Source organism: Peromyscus eremicus, chromosome 15 (genome assembly GCF_949786415.1).
Source record: "Peromyscus eremicus chromosome 15, PerEre_H2_v1, whole genome shotgun sequence".
Classification (NCBI taxonomy): Eukaryota; Metazoa; Chordata; class Mammalia; order Rodentia; family Cricetidae; genus Peromyscus; species Peromyscus eremicus.
The window spans coordinates 16,852,794-16,875,841 of NC_081431.1; the positions used below are offsets into that span (position 1 = coordinate 16,852,794).

The window sequence follows — 23,048 nt, forward strand, 5'->3', positions numbered from 1 at the left end:
GGGCGTGGCCAAGGACACAGCATTTTCATTGCCAAGTTCTCAGCGTTTCTGCAGCATCCCCTCAGCTCCCCTTTAGGGTGGACCCCACATAGTGCTCAGCATCCACCCAGGACTTCACAGCACTAAAGGGAATTATGTAGAGCCTTTCCATGCAGTTTTTCTCCCAAGAAGCTTACAACTTCCTGAAGGAAGATGTAAAAAAGCTTTCACTGGAAACACAGAATCCAAATTCTGGCTCGCCCACACTCATCTCTTGGGAAGGATGAATGCCCGGAGGTCTTCACATCCCTGGGACTTTTCAGAAGACCCAGTTTCCTTGCCTGAAAAGCTGTACAGAAAGTGGAGTGAATCTCCAGGAAGAAATTGGCTGCAGGATTCTCTTTCCCTTCATGCATCAGGTCAGCTACAGAAGGAAGGCTGGGAGAGAAGGCGACAGAGTCCTAAGCCACTCCTCCTCAGCAGCCCTGAGCTCCTGAGACCAGAAAATAAGGTCTTCATATGTAGATACGTCTGTCTATCAGAATTCAATGGAAGGTGCTGCCTATCCCTTCTAGCCCCCCAATAAAGAGATACAGAAAATGACAGAAAATGACACCCATACAACCCCAGCAGCATAATTAAAGGCAGCACATTACTGAGGAAGAATACACACCACCCCACACTTACTTCACACATGACATTCTGCCTTTTCTCTCTAGTGGCCTTTAAGGGAGAGCATCCCCCTAAGAGGTCTCCTCCCCTTCGCAAGAATGAGGAACGCTGGGATGTAAAGAGTAGCATGGCTACTCTAGAGAAAAGATCCTAGGGTTTGGGTCTTATGTGTTCCCCGAAAGAGAGTTCCTGGACTCTGGGCTTCTACCAGGGCTCAGCGACACCGCACCTGTGCAGCCCAGAGGTCGGCGCATCCTAGAGCTGGGTGGAAGCCCAAATCCACGTCAGAAAAAAATCCTGCAAAGGTTAAAGGATCAGAACAACTTTTCCACATCTCCTTCCTCCGGAGATGGGCTGGAGAAAGGGTCAAACAAATAGAGGCAGAGAGAATGAGGGGAAAAATATCCCCACCCAGCCAGTCATGACTCTGTGTATTCGGCTGAAGCAACCAAAATCAACTTAACACGGAAAAGCATAATTACAGCTAGGGAGTGGAAGGTCACCTGGGTTTATTTCCCGGAAGAGCTAACAATTTAATTTACAAAGCTATCAGGAGAGCCATAGTGATGGATGTGCATTACTGATGCAGCCAAGCTACCTCTTCGTTTTCCTCACAGTACACCAAAAATAGGAGCGATACACTCTTCCTGTCATCCGTATTTAAGATGGAGTAGTGGCGGCGAGTGACTGCTGGGAGCCAGAATTCTCCATCCTATCTGAATTTTTCATTTCATATGTACTTGAAATGAATTTTAAAGACGGGCTCAAATCTTCGCCCTTCTCCCTGATAAAAGCTTTAGGATGGGGGAAGGGTGGGCATGGTAATGAGGAATGGGACAATTTGCATGTGTTTAAATGACCTGGACCTTCTCAGGCTGGAAGGCAGGAGATTTTTCTCCTTGATATGACCTGAAATCACTTCCCAAAGCTGCGCTTGCCATTTTCCCTTGTTAAATAAATGAATCATAGCTACATTAGTACCTTTGAGAAAGTCTTCCTTTAATTTAAATATATCTTATAGCTATCTTCTCATTGCAATCAGAACGTCCACCGGACAGGAATTGTCCCTTCCATAGAGTGTCACAAAGATTTAGTACTTGAAGGACTTCTGCCCTGAAGATGTCAATAAATGCACACAGGACCAGAGTTCTAACAAACACACTCAACGGCGGTTCTTTCCTTTCTATGCTGTTAGTTTACACACAAAACAAAGAAAAGCTTAGAGCTGAAACTAAACAGAGACAACACAGGACCTGGTGACATAAGCCGTGTGTGTGTGTGTGGGGGGGGTATATCATCAGAGGTCAGAATAAAGCGTCACTGGGTTTGGATGGTGGAGAACAGAATACGGGCTCCAGCCTTTGCTGCCCTAGGAATGTCATAGTTCCACACCTCCACCAAATTGCCAGGGTTTGGGTAGCCCTGCTCAGAGAGGAAGACTCTCAGTGAGACAGGCCCTGCAGGCTGACAGCCGAGTGGCCATGAGTAGCAATGGGCGTTCAACCTTAATGAACCCCATACAGCCTGTCTCCTACCAAACTAGGCTAGTGGACACAGGAGGACACAGTATTCAGAGCGGACATGTGCATGGAGGCTGAGGCTGTCATAGTGCCTATGCTGAGATGGCCATTACCTTCCTTTCCCATGCCCTGTCTCCATCAGTGGTCCTACTGCGGAACCCAGAAGATGGGATGTCTCTACAGCCACTTGCTGAGTGAGTCCAGCAGGGTAAGGCCCTGGCTTCCCCAGCCCCATCTGTACCTGGCTATTTCCCACAATTCCCCCTTATGTGTGCTTTGTAATCCTTTCAAACCCTTCCCTTGCTTCTGGAATTCACTGCACAATATTTGCAAAAATGTATTGGGGGATGGGGACATGCTAGGCATTAGCCACGGACTGTCACTTTTTTGAGACACTCCTGGGGGTTGTGAGGGAAAAGAAAGCTCATCTTCCCCCCATGCCTCATCTCCCTTCAGCCAGTCACCTGGGAAGGGAAGAACCAACTGAACTCCAGGTGGACTGTCACCGACCCAGAAGGACAGCAGCCATTGCTGTCCTTGTCCTTAAATGTGTCTACAGAGCCAGAAAACCCAAAGAGTTGCACAGATAACAGACTTTTCTCTGGGACCTTGCAACCCCACATGAAGAGCTCTGCCATTACACCGTGACATACTAACAAATGAACCTTAAACATGCCTGCTAATTAATTGTGCAAACAGATTTTCACGGAGAGCGTTAACTGACTTATGAGACAAGAAACCATTTTCAAACAGATTACAAGTATCATTTACATATAAGCCAAATCAATGAAATATAAATGGAAGCTAAGCTGCTTTGATCCACTAATCACTTGTATCTGACCATTAAGAATGTCTTTACAAAGCCGGTTAATGGTAGTTAGTCCTGTGTACATTCAGTCATGTTAAGTCAGTAATTCTGACTTCCCCTTGAGTCAGGGTCCTCCCTATTGGCTTGAATCAGTGCCATCCTTGGATTGCCTGGAAGAAGGCACAAGGTGTTAAATGCTACGAGGACAGGCACTCCTTTCTGCCCATCACTGAAGCACCTGACCCACACAGTAGGTGCACAGGAAACACTTGCTATGTGCCAGGAGCTGTTCTGAAAGCTGAAGATCCTAATATGGCATCCCAAAGGCCAAAGATCAAGGCTTAGAATACACAGTGGTTTTAGGCAATTCAACCAAGTTCATCTACTTCAAACATATAAGTAGCATCAATTATTTACGCTCTATGTTAAACTCAACTGTATTTCTTTGAGATATTAAAATGTAAAGGGGTATCTGGGAAGAGAGGCTCACTGTGGTTTTAGCATCGAGTATATTACTAGCACTACCTCTCAGAGGACATAGTTCCTCCAACTGTGACTTCCTCCCCGCAACTGTTCCCCAGGAGTCAGCACAAGAGGAGGGAAGCTCTGGTGCCGAATGGCCACTGATCAGACAGAAGCCACACCGTCCCTCTCGTGACTCACAGGCTGAGGCCCACAACATTTCCATGGCAAACTCAGGTCTTTGGTTGCATTTCTGAATTGCAAATGGGCAAGATGGATATGATCCTTAATATCAAATGCTAAATGTATGATTTGCTAACTATACTACCAGGGATGATGCACATTGGACACCCTTACACGTAGATGGTACAACCAGTGAAATCCAGATTGTCCCCATGCTCTTGAACATCCACACTGTTTCGCTACAGTGCTTGGTCACTGCTGGCTACAAGAACGCTCTCTACTGCTTTGGGCCCAGAATTAGTGCTCTGTCTTGGATCTTGGAATTACAGGGAGTACTTTAGGGTTGTGGACAAAAGGCACAGGAGGCCTTAGACAGAAGGCTTAGGCCTAGTCCCACCTGAAGAAACATCCACATAGACTCTGTCATGCCAGAGTGAGAGATGAAGGCAACATGTCTGGTAGGTTCTACTGTACATGTCCTAGATAGGTCCAGGGTGGAATGTCTGATCACCCTGGGATGGCCAAGCATCTGGCACCTTTCCTAAGAGATGCCATGTAAATGTTCATAGTCAAGGAAGAGTAGGCTGTTAATTAGAAGCAAGAGCAAAAAGGGGGTGTCAGCAGGCTTTCATCTTGTCCCCGTGGCATATCTCTGACATTCCAGTCCCAACACATTAACAAACTAAATGTCCTTGCACACTTAAATATGTCTGTGGTGGGTCACCTTACACTGTGTGCACTTATCACAATTAAAGAAGGAAAACCCTGTGGTCACTCAGACCCACAGCTCTTAGTAGTTCATCCCAGAGCCACCATGCCTCCAGTGTAGACACTATGGCCCTTTCTCAGTGGTTTTCGCCCTCGAAGCCCAATCTGAAAGAAACATTCTAGAGCATTCTGCTTTCTCCGCTGGCTTCCACATGCTATAAGGATGGAGAAGCCCCCACAGACTGTTGCCTAAAGTCTGTCTTTACCTCTGGACCTGGAAAATTTCTCAGTTGACACTTGTCTACCAAGAAACACCATGGAAAATTCCAGAACTGGATGCTTTCTAGTACAGTGACCATTGCTCTATCTAACCTCATTTTAAAATCAATTTCGCTTTAGGGAAGAGCATCATGAAGTAAGGGCTTCCCAGTGGGTTGGTGGTACTGGGGGTGCACACTGGAAAGAGGAGAAACAGGAAGAAAAGAATGAGGGAGATTGGGCACAGGATGCAGGGTCATTCTGTAGGGACCATGGTCATCTGGAGACCATAAACTGGGGCACAATCAAATTTTGGTGTCAAAAGGACCAGAATTAGTAAAATCACAGTCTCCACAGTGTGGCTTAGCTTTCTTAGCATGACCAGCTAGTTTCTGAAACAAAACCCAAGGCCAAAGTGAGGTCCCAAATTCTGTGTACATCTGTACTCTGAAGGAAATAATGAACAGAATCACTGTATCTCTCCAGCTCCATGTTTTCGAAAGTCCCAGCTTATTTTCCCACTGAAGATTAAGTTGTAAACTACTTCACCCAGACGTTTGTCTTGGGAGAGAAAGAGTTAAGAGCTGACATTCAGAAATAAAGTTATCGTATATGTGGCCTGGCAGCATCTTGTAACAGACTTCCCTTGTGTCTTTCTAAGTCCTTGTGACAACTCCAAACTGCACTTCTTGGCTGGAATTTCAAGGCTGAAACACTCCCCAGAACTCACACCGGTGGCCTGGTTCAGGAGCAGAAGTCACCACTTCTTTGAAGGGGAGAAAGACTCAGAGAGCCATGGGGAATTTACGGAGTGTCTTGGTCTTGTTCCCCTGGGGCTCTGCTTTTGTGTCTCTCTGTTTTTGAAATGGCTGTGGTCCTGCTCAACAACGCAAAGCTGTTTCCCTCCCCACCCAAATCAAATCAGATCCCCAATTTAATGTACGATGCAATTTGTGTGGCCAAAGAAAACGTGATGGTCTCTCTAGTTGCCAAGACAGTCTATGAACGGCAGAAATGAACAGACCTCACAGATCTGTGTCATTTCCCCACATGAACTTCCATTAAACCATCAGACGCAGTAAGAGAAGAACACCAGGAAGATCTAATTATAACAAAGTACAACAGCAAAAGTTATTCTGAGCTTCTTTGTTGTTTATTTCTAGGCCTTTCTAGGATTACTTTCAGTCAGGGGTTGACCCTGCGTGAATAAACTTGCAGAAAGCGCGAACACTGCTACCTCCAAACCGACTTCATGTGTCTCTTTTCATCCCTGGCACCTCCTCATTTTAGCTAACGAGAGCTCGTAGTTGCTCTCTTCTTTCCCAGCCTGCCCCGAGCCCCACCCACAGAACCGACGGCAGAGGCAGCAGCTGGCACCTACCTTGCCCATGCCAGGAGTGTCCTTCACCTTGTTGACAGCCCTCAGGAGACAGGGCGGGGCCGGGGGAGGCGAGGTCTGCAGGATCCCGCTGAAGCTGGTAGCAAAGAGGGGAGCCTCTGCAGCAGACGGCGTCGAAGGCCGGTGTTTCTTCTTCTTGGAGGACAGATTTAACTTCTGGGCAGCTCTGCGCAGGGACAATAAGGAGGAGATGACGCTGCAGTCGGAAGCATTGGGCTGGCTACTTCTCCCCTTTCTCTAAAAGATCCCCTTTAATGATCCCTTCTGTCTCCATTCTTGGTGCCCTGTAGCCCTTTGCTACAGCATGGGGAACTTAATTAATAAGCTGTGTAATCATCAAGACAGGAGGAAGGAGCTATAAGATCACACAGCTCTAAGATCACAAGTTACAAAGACTTGTTTGTTCTCCACAACACTCAGTCCGAGCATGAATGAAACAGGCCATCTTTGGAGGATACACAGCACCTATTCCATTAATCAACCCCGGCCCCCAATTTTTCTGGTGTAAGCCCAACTGTGAAAAACCGTATAACTTTTACACCTTGTAAAACCCAAGCCAGTCTGATGAAGAACCTGGTAGTGACCAATTGGGGCATGCTCTGACTGTGGAAGCAAAATCCGACACCCAGTGACTGGAGAGACAGAAAGCATATTGGTGTGAGAAATGGAGAGCCAGAAATATCCACTACAGTGAGGTGCAGGGCACAAGACTACCATCTCCTCGGCTGGATAATGGACTCTTGTGTAGGGTGGTTTTTAAGTACAAAATGCTATTTATGGGCAGGTATGAGGGGTCAAGGTAACAAAGTGGCACAGAAGGGTACAGATGGGGACAAGTGGGAAGGTGTGGTTGCCAGCATCATTAATAACACTGGCTTTTCACACCACATCTTCCATCATTCAAGTGCACTGTAACGCTTAGGATATAGAAAAGATATAAACAAGGCAAACATGGTGTGAGACAAAGACATTGCATACACCCTATTAGACTTGTTTCTAAATTAATTCTTGGTGTATTGCACCATATCTTTCTATATAAATATATAGGTATATATGTGGTTTTGATGGGGGTAGGGGGAGAAGACAGTCTTACTATATAGTCCTGGCTGGCCTTTAATTCTTCGTGTGTGTGTGTGTCGGGGGGGGGGGGCACTGAAAGGTGGTGCATACTCGCTTATATCAAGAATTCTTTTCAGAATGGAGAAAAGACTGGCTATGGCTGTGGCCACTCACTGGCCACCATCACCTGGGGCAGGGCTGGTGCCAAGGAACAGCTTAGAAGAGGTTGTGTCTCTACCATGCATACCCATCTCATGTGACCCACAAGTTAGAGAAGCAGGCTTCCTTGCAACTAAAGGCCACACGAGGATGACATGCAGGTGTCCCTCCCACATGCCCCACCTCTACTCTCTACTAGATCCACCCATGCAGCACACAAGAACTCTGCTCTTTGTCTCTTTTAGAAAACTAAAGCTCATGTGACAATTCTGCAGCTAGCTGTGGTGTTGTCCTCACTCATTTGAGCCAAATTCCCAGCAAGCACCACCTGTCAACCCCTCATCCAAGCCCCCTCCTTGCATTCTCTGCAAGCTCATTTGTTAGGCATCTGTCCCCAACCCTCTGAAACTGCTCAGATAGTTACCCATAACTGCATGATGGCTGCCATGCTCTCAGCCCCTACCTGGACCTGTCAGAGCTAAGAATGCATGCATCCTTCCTCCTTGCCCCTCAAGCTTCCAGAACACTCCACTCTTGTGTCCCCCAATATATTGTGCATCCTAATAAACTTATCTGGGGTCAGAGAACACAACAGCCACCAGATAGACATAGAGGCCAGAAAATGGTGGCATACACACCTTTAGTCCTATCACTTGGGAAGCAGAGATCCATCCAGATCTCTGTGAGTTCAAAGCCACACTGGAAACAGCCAGGCATGGTGACACATGCCTTTAATCTCAGGAAGTGATGGCAGGAAGCAGAAAGGTATATAAGGCATGAGGACCAGGAACTAGAGGTCTTTTTAAGCTTTTAGGCTTTTAAGCGGCAGTTCAGTTGAGATCCATTAAGATGAGGACTCAGAGGCCTTCAGTCTAAGGAAACAAGATCAGCTGAGGAATTGGCAAGGTGAGATTGAACATGGCTTGTTCTGTTTCTCTGATCTTTCAATGATCACCCCAATACCTGGCTCCTGGGGTTTTTTTTATTATTAATAAGACCTTTTAAGATTCGTGCTGCACATTCTCTTCCAGTGTCCTTTTCATAGGGTTTGCAGTCCCTATTTCTGTACAATCATTGGTGTTGGCTTTGAAGATCACATCCTCAGCCTGTGACTCCTCGAGTGTTCTGTCCAGCTTAGCCCCAAGCTCCCTATTTATTTATCCAAACGCCTCTTCAGCATTCTCACTTGAGTATTCAATAAACATCACTAACTTGCCATCCCTAAGACTAAAGGGCTTATCATCTTCTGTGCAGCTCTTAGGCACGTTTCAGAATAAAACAGGCCGCTCCTCAGGCACCCAGACCTTGTCTCACACAACACAACTATCCACCGCAAATTTTATCCCCTATAACTTAAACTAGACCCAAGACCCTCTCACCGCCTCAGATTCCCATGTTTCCTATCTCATCCACCACACACTGCTCCCTTTGATTGTTAGGCAATAAACATTAAAATTAGGTCACCCATACTAGTCTCCAAACACTCCCAGTACATTCCCACCTCCCATTCCTAGCCCTGCCCCAGGGAGACAAGCATGTGGCTCACTCCCTTGCCTCCTTTAAATCTTGGTTGAAATGTCACTTTATCCACACATTTATCCTGCCCACCATAGAGGTCAGTCGTTTGTAAAAATGGTTCTGTCAATATGTTTTTTTTGTTTGTTTGTTTGTTTTTTTCTTTTTTTCTTTTTTTTTTTTTTTTTTTGGTTTTTCGAGACAGGGTTTCTCTGTGCTGCGCCTTTCCTGGAACTCACTCTGTAGCCCAGGTTGGCCTCAAACTCACAGAGATCCGCCTGCCTCTGCCTCCTGAGTACTGGGATTAAAGGTGTGCGCCACCACTGCCCGGCTCTGTCAATATGTTCTTACAACCTGGCACCAAGTGTTTCTTCCTCCTACATTCTGAGAGTAAATGTGAAGTTACTTTGGTCTGCAGAATGTAATGGAAGAGGCGTTGTATGACTTTCAAGGTTGAGTTACCAAAGGTGATGTGGTTTTTGTAAAGGCTACATGGAAGCCCAGGTCACATGTGTAGACTCCAGAGGACAGATTCATGAGTAAGGCATCCTTTAGATGATTCCTGTCACATTTTCTGCCAGGGTCTCAGATATCAAGGAGCAGACAGAAACCTCACCTGTCACGGCTTGTCTGAATTTCCAACCCCCAGAAACCACTAAAGCTAATAAATGATCATTGTCACTTTGAGCCACTAAGTTAGGGGTGACATCTAGTAACAGCCACAGAAAAGGGATTGCTCACTCTCTGCTGCATGGCTCTTTCGCCAGGATTGAAACCTTCTACTTTTAGGAAGAGACAGACTCACAAAGTTCAAGGAACTCCTAAGACTCAGGTCATGAGACCCATCCCTGGGTTATCCAGGCATCCCTGGGTTATCCAGGCATCCCTGGGTTATCTAGGCAGTGCACAGCTGCTGGGAGAGAAGACTTCATAATGCTGTCTGCGAATTGTATGGGAGATCCCAGGGATGCAGCTTTCAGAATTGTCACCCATACTGTGGTCGGTTTTACAGTGATATAGCTCCCCCGGCCAGCCATGATCCTGTAGTAACACCTCCCCAGGGCTCCTGGGAGTAATGTCTCACTATGCTCCTGGGAGTAACCCTTCACCATGCTCCTGGGAGTGACTCTTCACAATGCTCCTGTAGTGACACCTCACCAGTGCTCCTGTGAATAATGTCTCACTATGCTCATGTGAGTGACCCTTCACCATTCTCTTGAGAGTGACCCCTCACCATGTTCCTGTGAGGGACTCCTCATCATACTCCTGTGAGTGACCCCTCGCTATGCTCCTTTGAGTGACCCTTCACCATGCTCCTGTGACCTCACTATTATCCCATGAGTAACCCTAATAAACTCACTAGCTCCTCAAGATGGATTCGGGTGGAATTGTTTCTTTGACTTGTATTCTCCCATCTATGGAAGTGAATAGAAATAGATGCCCCCGAAAAGCACCACAATCTCCCCCGCAACCAAAGTCCCAATTCCTGTTACTTTGATCATTCCCAGGCAAGCCTCTGACCTTCTAATGTAGCACATGGTTTACTTAGCTATCTTGTTTAGTGTCTGTTCACTTTAAAGAATAAAAAACCCAACAGGGCAAGGGCAAGAAGCACAAAAATGTTTGTTGGATGACTAAATGAGTGAAAAAAAAGGGGGGTGGCTATCCTGGAGAAGAGAAAACTGAAGAAAGAGAAAGAAAGAGTCCTCTAAAATTAATTAATTAGTTATAACGAAAACAAGTTTATTTAGTTTCCTGTAAAAAGAGCAGTGGATACAGTAGAAACAGAAGGACCACCTCTAATAGACACCAAAGACAAATAAATGACGAGCAGAAGAAAGTGTCTATCAAGCAAGGATGCTAAATATGTTCACAGGCTTTTGAGCATATTTTTTGAATCCTAGAGGAAGAGATTATAAGGAAGACATTACCCACATTTAACATGAAATAAAGTCAGCTCCAGGGGCTCTTTGGTACCTAACCTAAGTTTGAACAAAAAGCTTCTCCAGCTACTGTGCTGGTTAATATTCCTGTCACCTTGACCAGAACTAGAGAGCTAGAATCACCTAGGAGACAAGACTCTAAGATTCCTGTGGGGAATTATCTAGCTTAGGTAGTTGAGTTGGGAAAAACCCATCTTAACCATGGGTGGCGTTAGCCCATGGGCTGGGGTCCTGAGCTGGATAAAAGGACAGTGTACTGATCGCTCGCATTCATCTGCGTCTTGACTGCAGATGGGATGTGACCAGCTGTCTCACACTCCTGGCACCATGACTCCCCCACCGCGATGCACATCCATACCTTTCATATCCCCTGCCATGATGGACATGCCATACCCTCCATAAATTACTTCAGTCAGGGTATTTTGTCATGGCAATGAGAAAAGTGACTAATACAGATACTAAGTAGGTAATCGTAGGCAAATGGCTTAAATTCTGACAATGTGTTCACATAGTGTCTGGCACATCATTATCATTTTTATTATCATCATCATCATCATCACTTTGACTGTTACCAAGACTTGGTTTTTCCACAGTAAGATTCAGAAAAAATACTATCTGCTTTTATAGGCTCTTTTAGGGAAATAAATAGTGTTATAAAGAGTTTAGTGTACCAATGAATGGCACTTCAGTTAGATATATAATAAGTACTGGAGCCAAGACTGATTAGATGGAGGAACCTGGCATTGAACCACATCACCTTTAAATAAGGATTAGATTTATGTAACAAAATCTACTGGAGCAAAACACTAGGTGAAACATAAAAGTCTATTGGCTTTATAATTAGAAGGGAATTTTTCTGAAAGTGAGAGAGCCCATTCTTGACAAATCAGCTTGATGATTTTGTCACTGAAAGTGTCTAAGTGGGGGGTAGAAACCACTTGAAAGGAATACCAGCGAGGAAAACATGCAGTGAGGAGGCCGTGATTTCCTGTCTTGCAGCACAGAGACGGAATGCAGACTCCTGGAACTGCCAGTCCACTTAGGAAAGCCTCCTTGGCTTCCACTAAGAAAAACTGGATGTGATTAGAGGACTTGTTTTGAGACTAACTTTTAAGTTGTTTCCTTTGTAAAATGTGCACCCAGCTCATATTAGGAACATTTCAGAACTTTGAAATGAATAGGATGTTCCTGATAGCCACGGATTCCACAATGGCACTTGAATTCTGACATCATTAGAACCAGCCCTCGGATCTGTCTTGTATATTCCAGTTCTGTGGAGGCCAACTGCTTCAGCTCTTTTTATACAGCGCTTCAATGACACCCAGATAGGAGAAGGTTAAAGTTTAGAAATCACTCACGTATAATGGCATTGTGCAGGGACATAAAAGGAGATGTGGTCACAAAAGAATTGAAAAGGTTGACATTCCGGTGAGAAGTGCATTTTGCAAAATCCATGCCCTTTGAGTTCTTTCCCCCTATATCAGGGAAAACAGGTGAGTTGTTTTTTTTTGTTTTTTGTTTTTTTAAATTCAAATAGCAAATTAACCTAAAAGGCCATATTTACCTGTCTTGTTCCTATGAAGGACAGCATGACACATTTCCTGAAGGTATTCACCCCAGCACACTTCTTTAACTATCTATTAACTTCATGAACTTCCCAGTGTTTATTTCAAGGAAAAAGATCATCTCCCTAGCAGGATGAAATTAATATTTACTGAACCTGTATCTAGAAAGTGGCGCCATGCTAAGCACCACCGCTGCGAGCAGAGGATGGAGGATGTGCAGACTGGGCATGGTTCTTCCCTCTGGGCTCTCCATCCTTCCTCACTACCCTTTACTCTCCTACCTCCTACCTGGGTTAGGAATCAGCTTAGAACTGACGTCACCTTCATGGGATGGTCTCCTATGCTCAATGGCCAGGTCCACTCCAGAGTTAAAAGCTGAAAAATGGTATCAATACTCACAGGGCAGATTTAACTCATTTAAATAGGGAGACTTATTTTAGGCCTCAGTTGTCAATCAAAGTGGAAACTTAAGGAGGATTTTTTTCTCATTTATTACATTTGTACGATAGGCTATTTATTGGGTGACAATGCTGGACTTTCAGACGTGTGGAGCAGTTAAATGGAAATCTCCAGTGTATCTCAAGATAGTTAAATTGGAGTCTACCATCCTTGACGCCCAATGATTACTACAATATAGACTACTGTCTTTGAAGAATTACTAGCTTCATAAAGAGTAGAACTTTCCTTAAAGATTGGTCAGAAAAGTCAGGCAATACAGTCATTTTTTAAATTTAGAAACTTTTCTTTGTTATTTAATTTATTAATTTTTATTTTTCAGTGGAGAATACAAGATACTAGATACCATTATGACATTTTTCAAACAAAGTATGTTTTAGAAGGTCTTTCCTCCACCTCCCATAACCTCCCCCACACTCTACTTTCACAGTTATTTTTAAGGACCTTTACCCTTTTAATGATTCTGCCCAGGACCCGTTGCTAAGCACACCCTGAGATGATCTCATCTTATCTGAGGGGCGTTCAAGGATGGGATGCTCAGAAAGGTGAAGGAAGTGTTTAGACAAATTAAGAGGTCATTCAAGGTCTACTCAGCCCAATTCAGACAATGCAGGGGTGGGGGGTCAACTGAAAAGTGACAAGGGCCTCACACAGCCACACCTGCTGCCCGGACAGGGTCCTGACCTGGGAGTGGGACCGTGGCAGTCAAATCTCCTCCACCAGTGTGTGAAGGACAACCCAAGCTACAATTTAATGTGAAAATGGCTGATGCCATTGGGGCTCATGTGTCGTTATAGAAATATTTCAATGCTCTGAGGATTAAGACTCTCTGATAATGAGCAATGACATGACAGATCACCAGAGTTCCCAGGAAATCCATGGGGTCAATGACACAGGGATAGAAGATAATAAAACAGATTATAAATAGTGAGAAGAGGTGGCAAGAGCTTGTGGTTGGAGGCAGACCCTCTGGGAACAGTTAAGATACCCATCCAGGTGTAACAAACACCAGCAATGCCTCATCTTGAAATAACACCCATTTCTAAGCGTTCTGACTCTGCTGTGAAATATACCATAGTCATTTTGGAATTTCCACAATCAGGAACAAAAGCACCCACCCACCGCCACCTGTACCCCATTGACTTCCTGTTTCCCTAACTGCCTATTAGGAAAAGCATTTCTATGTCTCCAGAGACTGAAAAAAAAATATGGGTCTTGGAATTGTTCTGATTTTTATGCAAATGAACCATTTCATTAGTGCAGGAAGATAATTCATGACATGACTTCAGATAAAACATTTATTGCTAGGAGGCAAAACATGGCTGACCATTACCCTCCACTAACATCACCCTAAAACATTACACAGAGTGTGTTATACCTTGAAAATGGATGGGGTTTTGCAAGTGAATGTTCCATATCAGCCTGTGGTGAGAATGTTTGTGCGTTTGTTCTTCTCTTACAAATCGATCCCACCCACCTCTTCAGCCTTATACAGCCTTGTTTAAGTGACATTTTAAAGCAAGGTGTCTTAAAAAGAGCGACCACAGTTCAACTCTGGACTAGAGGCTCCTTTGCAGTGTGGTCTTCTGTTTCGGTGTCTCACTCACTGCACTGTGGACTCATGACAATCGACACCACGTGTTCACCTTCTGCAGCCCCCAGACCTGCCTGATAGCTTTGCACCGGCTGAAGGGATAGCATAGAGCCACACTGGAGTTCTTTAGAGTTTTCAGTGTGTGTCTGTGTGTGTGTGTGTGTGTGTGTGTGTGTGTGTGTGTGTGTGTGAAGGCCTACAGAGTGGAGAAGAGGGTGTTGGACGCCTGGAACTGGAGTTACAGGTAATTGTGACCCATTCAACACTGGTGCTGGGAACTGAACTCCAGTTCTCAGGAAGAGCAGTAAGTGTTCTTCACCACTGGGCCATCTCTCCAGTCCCCACACTGTTCTTTAGTCAATCCAACCTTTGGAGTTACAGAAACACACAGAAATCTCAAGGTTAAGGAGCCTGGGGTTCTATATAGTGCTGAAATCATGGGAGGTTTGTGGTTTTTCTAAAGCATTGTCCTTAGGTCACACATCCATCCGGACCTGATGCCATTACTCACTCAGAGAAGGTAATTGTATTGAAAATTATTAGTTATAAAAAAGAAGAGCTGGCAGTTACCTGATTTAACTGCTGGTCGCAGAAGTAGTGGTTGTCATGCCTGGGACTAATACTTCAGTACCTGCTGTCAGAATATGATATCATGGCAGCAAGCAATGAAATGAATATAAACCCTCTCTGCTCAGAAGCCCCAACCTGAACGTCTGCAGATCTTTCTGTTCCTGTCTGCCCAGACCCAAACATGTTTAGTACCAAGAAAACCAGAGGGGTCATCTTACCCACTCCAACGTCACACCTCTGTAAACCTGGCTCAACACACAAATGAGAGCCATAAACACCAGACCTAAGGAACTGGAAACGCAAGTTACAGATCCCACCAAATGCCGGCTGGAAATGATTTTAGTTAATAAACATTGCTGCTGTCTTCTCTAAAAAGGAGTCGTAGAAAATTGGCTGGCTGGGGCTGGAGAGATGGCTCAGAGGTTAAGGGCACTGACTGCTCTTCCAGAAGTCCTGAGTTCAATTCCCAGCACCCACATGGTGGCTCACAACCATCTGTAATGAGATCTGGTGCCCTCTTTGGGCCTGCAAGGACACATGCAAGCAGAACACTGTGTACATAATAAATAAATCTTTAAAAAAAAAAAAAAGAAAATTGGCTGGCCATAATAAATGGAATTAATGAAACCATGTGCAGTGGTGTGAATAGGAACGCCCCCCCATAAGCCCATATATTTGAATGCTTGGTTATTAGGGAGTGGCACTACTCAGGAGGGATTAGGAGGTATGACTTTCTTGAAGTGGGTGTGGCCTTGTTTGAGGAAGTGTGTCACTGGGTGGGGGGTGGGCCTGGGGGTTTCAAAAGCTCAAGCCGGGCCCAATGTCTCTTGCTGCTGCAGGTCCAGATACAGAACTCTCAGCTACCCTGTCTGCCTGCATGCTGCCATGCTCCCCACCATAAGGATAATGGACTAAACCTCTGAAACTGTAAGCAAGCCCCAATTAAATGCTTTCTTTTATAAGGGTTGTCATGGTCATGGTATCTCTTCACAGCAATAGAAGACTGACTAAGACACCATATCTCTATAATACTGTTATTTAGATTGTTTATAAATTACAGGCAGAGAAAGACTGTTGTAGGTGAATTACAGCTGCTCTGTGGAGATTGCAGTGCCTGACTTTTCTGCTCAGAAATAAATGTGTATAAAAGATGTATGTGTATCTACCACATCATGAGGACTGCCCAACCAAAATTAAAATTCCTGCAAGGAATAAGCACATTCCAGATAATCTGATTTCAAGGTTCTAATGAGTTTAATGCTCTTTTCATTCCATTGGGCTAAATCACTTATCCGCATGCTAATGCAAAGTTAAAAGGAAGATGTTCTATGATCTACCAGACACAGGCCACCCACCTACAAGCCAAGGGCAGCCGTTCCTTCCTTGGAAAGAGGTCATGTCGCTCACTCCTAAAGTCTTCATTATAAAAGTAGTAGTGTGTTATGCCCACTCTTCTGTATTTTGATTATGTGAAATTTAAAGCTGACATGGAGCTACACCCTTTAGTTATAACATGTTGCCTGAAGCTGCAGACTGCTGTCAAGGTGTGAGAACTAGAAACGGGCAGCGTTGGCAGAGAAAACAAAGCCTAATCTATAACTTTTTGCTCAATACCTGTAGTTTTTTTTCAGAGCACAACTAATTAATTGTCAATGCTAGGTGACATGCTATTTGGTTTGAGGGTTTCTTGCTTAATTAAATTTGAATATAAGTTTCATTTGCTAGAAGAGGCAATTTTCTTCCCTGTGATATTTTTATTTTCAAAATTATTTACTACAGTTGAAATCTGAAGAAATCCTTAACTGAAGTATTTCAAGTGAAAACAGTCTGAACAGGGTCTCCGCATGGCAACTGTACAGAACAGAATGAGAAGTGGGTCAGGCTCTCGGCCTGGTCTCCGCTGCAAGGCTTGACTGCCCTAGATTCCCGGCAGGTGTTATGATGGTTGGTACTTCAGCAGCCCCACTGGAGCCTAGAGGTGGAAATTTACATCACCCTTGTTACGTCTGGGTTATAAAATACTCCCCCCAGCCAAGGCTCCTGTGTTAGGGGCTTGGGCTTTAGCTGCTGGTGATGTCTTGGTAGGCTCTGGAGACACTGGAGGTGGGGTATAGCTGGAGGAAGTAGGTGTGTGGTGGTTAGTCCTTGGGGGGTACCTTCACACACACACACACACACACACACACACACACACACACACACACACACTCCCACCTCCGTGAAGTTCTGCCTCACTCCAGTCCCAGAAACACAGAGCCAGGTGACCATAAACTCAGCCTTCTGAAACCATGGGCTGTGACAAATCTTTCTGTCTTTAAAGTTTTCTCTTGTGTGCTCTGCTCACAGCAGGGAAAGCGACCAACCTGCCTCTCTCAATCCAGCCACTGTAAAGCAAGTTGGGATGGAGCTCACACAGACGGCTAAAAACTACGGCAGATACACAGTGCTACAACGTGCATGTGTCGGGTATGTTCAGTGCTCTGGAGCAGAGGAAGCAGCTCCATCTGGTTTTACTAAAGGGCCAGCACAGTCTCCACAGAGCAGGTAACACAGGTTAGATGACTAGAAACCAGTCAAATCAGGCTGGAAAGAAGAGTCTGCAGTGATCATGGCCCAACCAGACAGACTATGGGGAAACGCTTCCTACAAGTCTGTATCAAAGCTGCTACCAAGACCTATAATTTGCTTTTTGTCACACATACTTGCTTATTGGATCATTTCCATGGGGGCTGGCAGTTAGGCGAGGAAGTAGCCTGAGAAAGTGAGGTCTGGACACGCGTTTCCATCAGTGGGAAGTAGAGTGAGCGATAAACACAGCTTGTTCCCTCCTCTCCCCTTGGTCTCCACCACTCGCGTTGTTGGGGTCAATGCTCCAGCACAGGCCTGCACACGTGCGTGCAGGAGATGGGCAATGAGGGGAGGTCAGGACAGGAAATAAAGAGGTTAACAATGAGACAAAGCAATGGAGTCCTCTCATGGACCCATTTCATGGGTCCCAACTAATTTTTCATGTTCTTTCATATTACTTCTTTGTCATATAAAAGTTACTTGGTATTTTTGAAAAGGGTGATCAAATGATCAAACGAAGCTGTAAAGAAAGGAGCCACTTGGAAACAAATAGTGAGACATAGTGAAATCAATCAAAATAAAAGGAAGATGTATTGAAAATTCCCTAGTGAGCTCCATAAAGTGACCCAGATTACATCAAACTGCATACTTAACTGGTTTCTTTTATCTTAGTAGACATATTATGCATGGGCAGGTGAAATGTACAAAATGCAGAATTAATTATTTTTCTGTGGACATTCTTAGTTATTAGATTTCCAAGTTGAATAGTTCCCTTATATTCTGCAGAATTTGGGTCATAATTACACTATTTTATTTTATTTTATTGTGTGGTGTGCATATGCTTATGTGTGTGCAGGTATGAATGTACATGCCTGTGAAGTCCCCAGGTCAACATTGGGCATATTCCCTAGACTTCTCTCCACCCTTGTCTCTTGAAACAGGGTCAACTGACTAGACTAGCCAGTGAGAAAGTTTCAGGGGTCCATCTGTCTCTGTCAATCCCCAAATACTGGAGTTACAAGAGCATGCCAAATACCTGCCTAGTTTTTTATGTGGGGGTTGAATTCAGTTCCCCATGCCTGCATGGCAGGCACTTTACTGACTAGACCATCCCCCAGCCCTAATTATGCTATTTTAAGTAGCCATACAGATTTTAAAGTAGTATTTCAACTTTACCACCATGTTAATTATTCCTATAATTTTCTGACACTGAGTACTTGGCTAAGAATAAATCACCAGGCCTGATATTATTGCAAGGAAAATTAAATAGATGTCCTGACGGAGCATCTAGGAACAGACTGTCAAAAATAGAACATGTAGCACATGCCTGTTCTGATGCAAAGATAGTAGATGTTGACAAATGTGTGTAATCTCTAGACAGGTCCTGGCACTTACAAACACCCAGCAAACATTTGTCAATTTTTGCAAACATATTGCTGTTGTTACAATAAAATGTTAATATGAAGGCTATATCCTAAACGTGTTTTAGGAGATTCTTCCATAGACGCTTCTAAATACATGAGATGTAATGAGAGCACTGGAAAGGGGCCCTAGCTTTAATATGAGTTGTAATGTGAGCATCAGAAAAGGAGAACTGGCTTTAGTTCCTGTCCTAATCAGAGTTTCTATTGCTGTGATGAACACCGTGACCAAAGCAAGTTGAGGAGGAAAGGGTTTATTTGGCTTACACTTCCATATCATAGTCCATTACTCAAGGAAATCAAGACAGGAACTCAAGCAGGGCAGGATCCCCGAGGCAGGAGCTGATGCAGAGGCCATGGAGGAGTGCTGCATACTGGCTTACTCCCTATGGCTGGCTCAGCCTGCTTCCTTATAGAACCCAGGACCACCAGCCCAGGGATGGCACCACTCACAATGGACTGGGCCCTTCCTCATTGACCACTAATTAAGAAAATGGTCTACAGCGGTGGTTCCCAACCTTCTTAATGCTACAACCCTTTAAGCCAGTCCCTCATGTTGTTGTGACCCTCAACCATAAAATTACTTTCATTGCTACTTCGTAACTATAATTTTGCTACAGTTATGAATTATAATATAAATATTTTTGGAGCTAGAGGTTTGCCAAAGGGGTCGTGACCCACAGGTTGAGAACCACTGCTCAACAGGCTTGCCCACAGCCCAATCTTATGGAGGTCTTTTTTTAATTGGGGTGTTCTCTCCTCTCAGATGACTCTAGCCTGTGTCATGCTGACATAAAATTAGCCAACACAACTCCTTTGTCTCTGAGTCAGCTCTTCCTTTACCAGCAATCAGATGGACTAGGACATTGATGCATGCCAACCTGGGTTCCTGGTCATCTTGAATTTGAGTTTTGGTTACTCTGATGGCTAGGATGGTCAGAAAAGGGAACTTTTTCATTTGAGCTGGTAAATATGGCCATCTACAGCTTAAATCAGATGTCTGGAAGATTTCTACTCACACCATTGTTCCACTCTGAAAACCAGATCATGAAATCAATGACGTGTCCTAGCCTTGTACTGGAGGAGATCACTTTCCTCTCTGACAGTGTATCCTCAGACCAGAATGGCCAGGGAAAACTTACTGTCAATTTCAACCTAGTTTATCTGTGTCTTGGGGGCACTTAGAAAGAATTATGCGAAATCAATGCACACAAAAACCAAAGCATTGCGTTAAGAAAACTGACACAGCCGAGCCCTACACTGAGGTTGAGTGTGGCTGATAGCACTTTCCACAACGTACTGGGGATAAGTTGTCCAGACTGTTCATGAAGGCTGGTAAACTCTGACTACCATGCCTCTCATAGTATAGACACTCTGAGAAAGGGGACACAAGATGGAGGCACATACCACTTCCTACAACTAGCTGCAGCTACTTGTATCATCCTCACAAGGACTGAAAGCTCTCCAAGGTCACAAGCCAGCTCTCATTTCTATAGTCATGTTCCCCAACTTGCCTAGCCCACAATGCATACCACGTGAATGAATGGATGGATGCATATATGGATGACTGCATGAATGAAGGCATGGACAGTTGGAAAGATAAAGAGAGTTGGCTCAGTCATTGGCATTACAGAAGATATGAATCTGGCTGTAATTCTTGACACGATCAACCTTGTTATCCTTGCATGCTCCTCATCCATGATAGAGTTTGAAAACCCTGGTCTAGGTGGAGTGATTTTTATCCAAGGATGGCTCCAGTGCAAAGGGCCTGCAGGGCTGCTTTGGGATGCACTTGTACATAATTCAAAACAAGCCTGTCAGGTTACATTAACAGGAACATCACTATATGTAAGGAAGATGATTCTTTGTATTAGGTAGGGAGATATGATTCTGTTTCCTTGTTTTTAATGTGGCCCTTTAAAACAGAGACTTCTCGGGTTGTCCAGGATCTTTCTTTTTCCATCTCTCTATCCGCATGTTCATTGGATGGCATTCCAAAGGAAGAAGCAGATAGCCAGTGCTGATGCTCTGTGTAGTCTGGTCCACTGGAACTTCTGCTAAGGTAAGGACTTTGTGGTACCCACAAGTATGGACCGACTACAGTTATTCCACTAAATGGACACAGCCTCTAAGGTGCCTTCCAAATTCATTTCTCTCTACTGGTAGAATAGTACATCTCTCAGACCTCCTCAGAGAAGTTTGTGAGTGGATGGTGGTTACCAGGGAAACTCACAACTCATCAAAGCACAGAGAATAAGGGTCAGAGTAGGGTGCTCAGCCACAAACTGGACATCTATATAATACCACCCTTCCCCCAAGGCTCAGGAGCCAAAAAAAGAAAGAGAGGAAAGACTCTAAGAGCCAGAGACTGATTCGGGTGGAACTAAAGACCTGTCTTTGGAACACGACGGGACAGCTGTACTGTGGACTCACAGCAGCTGTGGTTACCGCACAAGTTCAAGCCAGTCAGAGCTGAGGGGAAAGGGGCTCATGAGCCCCCACCCACAACTGAGGAACTATGACAAATGATGGCTTCTGGGGAAGAGGAGTCCATATTCTTTGTGCGGTTCCTGGTGGGTCAACCGCAGTGGAGTGTGTATATAAAAGTGTACGTGGACAACTCAAATTTGAGTTGATGGCTTATCAAAAACCAAAAAGAACACAAAATTGGGGAGTAAGGATGTGAGAGTGTAACTGGAAGGATTTAGGGGTAAATATGATGAATACATTGTATGAAACTCTCAAAGGATTAATTTTTAAAGAATGGTGCCTGGTACCTCGTAGATATTAAACAAACATTTAAAGAATAAATAAATGAATGGGTTTTTCATTTGTTTTTAACGTTTGCTAGCTTCTAGGTAATGATGATACCATAAACTGTCTTGTAATACAGTATTTTCTAGGCTATCACATTCGAAGAATGAATGTAACAATTATGTTCATTATAATTAATTTTCTGCATCATTATTAATCTGTGTCCAACATGTGTTTGCCAGGCTTTTGGGAGTGAGATTTTCTTTTTAAGTTGTCTGTTGACACAAATATGCTGCTGGGCTCTCTGAGACTCAGAGGCTGTGGATTTGTATTCTGTAAAGTTAATTCTAAAAGTCAATTTGATTAGATGATTGTTTTTTCCACTTCTGACCTTTAGAAAGGAAATCCCTTGCTGCCAGGCTGGCAGGAGAGGGCTGATTCTCTTTCTCAAGGGGGACGTCCAAGTCCATGTTTCCTTGGCTTCTTGCTGGGATAGTCCTCAAAGCAGAGTACTGCCCTGAGAAATCATTCATATTTGCATGGAACTGACTGATGTGTACTTTATTTTATGAAAACATAGACTTTCCCCCTCAAAATTGTATTTCCTTTCTGTACATGTTGTTGAGACAGAGTTTTACTAAGTTCAGCCTCACCTGATACACTTTATTCTCTAGCCTCTGTCTCCTGAGTTATGGGATTACAGGCATGCATCGCTATGCTGGGATTACAAGCATGCATCACCATGCTGGGATTACAGGCATGCATCACCGTGCTGGGATTACAGGCATGCATCACCATGCTGGGATTACAGGCATGCATCACTATCCTGGGATTACAGGCATGCATCACTGTGCTGGGATTACAGGCATGCATCACTATTCTGGGATTACAGGCATGCATCACCATGCTGGGATTACAGGCATGCATCACTGTGCTGGGATTACAGGCATGCATCACTATGCTGGGGTTACAGGCGTGCATCACTGTGCTGGGATTACAGGTGTGCATCACTGTGCTGGGATTACAGGTGTGCATCACTGTGCTGGGATTACAGGTGTGAATCACTATGCTGGGATTACAGGCATGCATCACTGTGCTGGGATTACAGGCATGCATCACTACACTGGGATTACAGGCATGCATCACTGTGCTGGGATTACAGGCATGCATCACTACACTGGGGTTACAGGCATGCATCACCATGCCTGTTTCTCAAAATTGTATTTATAAAGAAATTAAACCCATGATATTCTTGCATTTGAATATGTTCTTACTAGACTATCAAGCAATGACAACAATTCAACAGTTCAATTCCAACCCTATTCATCTGAAGATGAGGAGTAAGTCAAATATCAATTTTTAACATTTTCCCACTGAATGCTGAAAAACTACTAAAACAAAACAAGTATGAACATTCTAAGTTAATACAGTAAGTACTCTAGTATAAACCAGGAT

The 23,048-nt window shown here is 44.4% G+C and overlaps 1 protein-coding gene across 1 annotated transcript in view; it reads right to left on the bottom strand.

Annotated features, from left to right (window-relative positions):
• Positions 1–23,048, bottom strand: part of Kif26b (kinesin family member 26B) — a 171,583-nt gene that overhangs the window by 89,753 nt on the left and 58,782 nt on the right. The window contains exon 2 of the mRNA XM_059281043.1: positions 5,972–6,155. Coding sequence (XP_059137026.1) covers positions 5,972–6,155 — 184 coding nt within the window. The remainder of the gene's footprint in view (positions 1–5,971; positions 6,156–23,048) is intronic.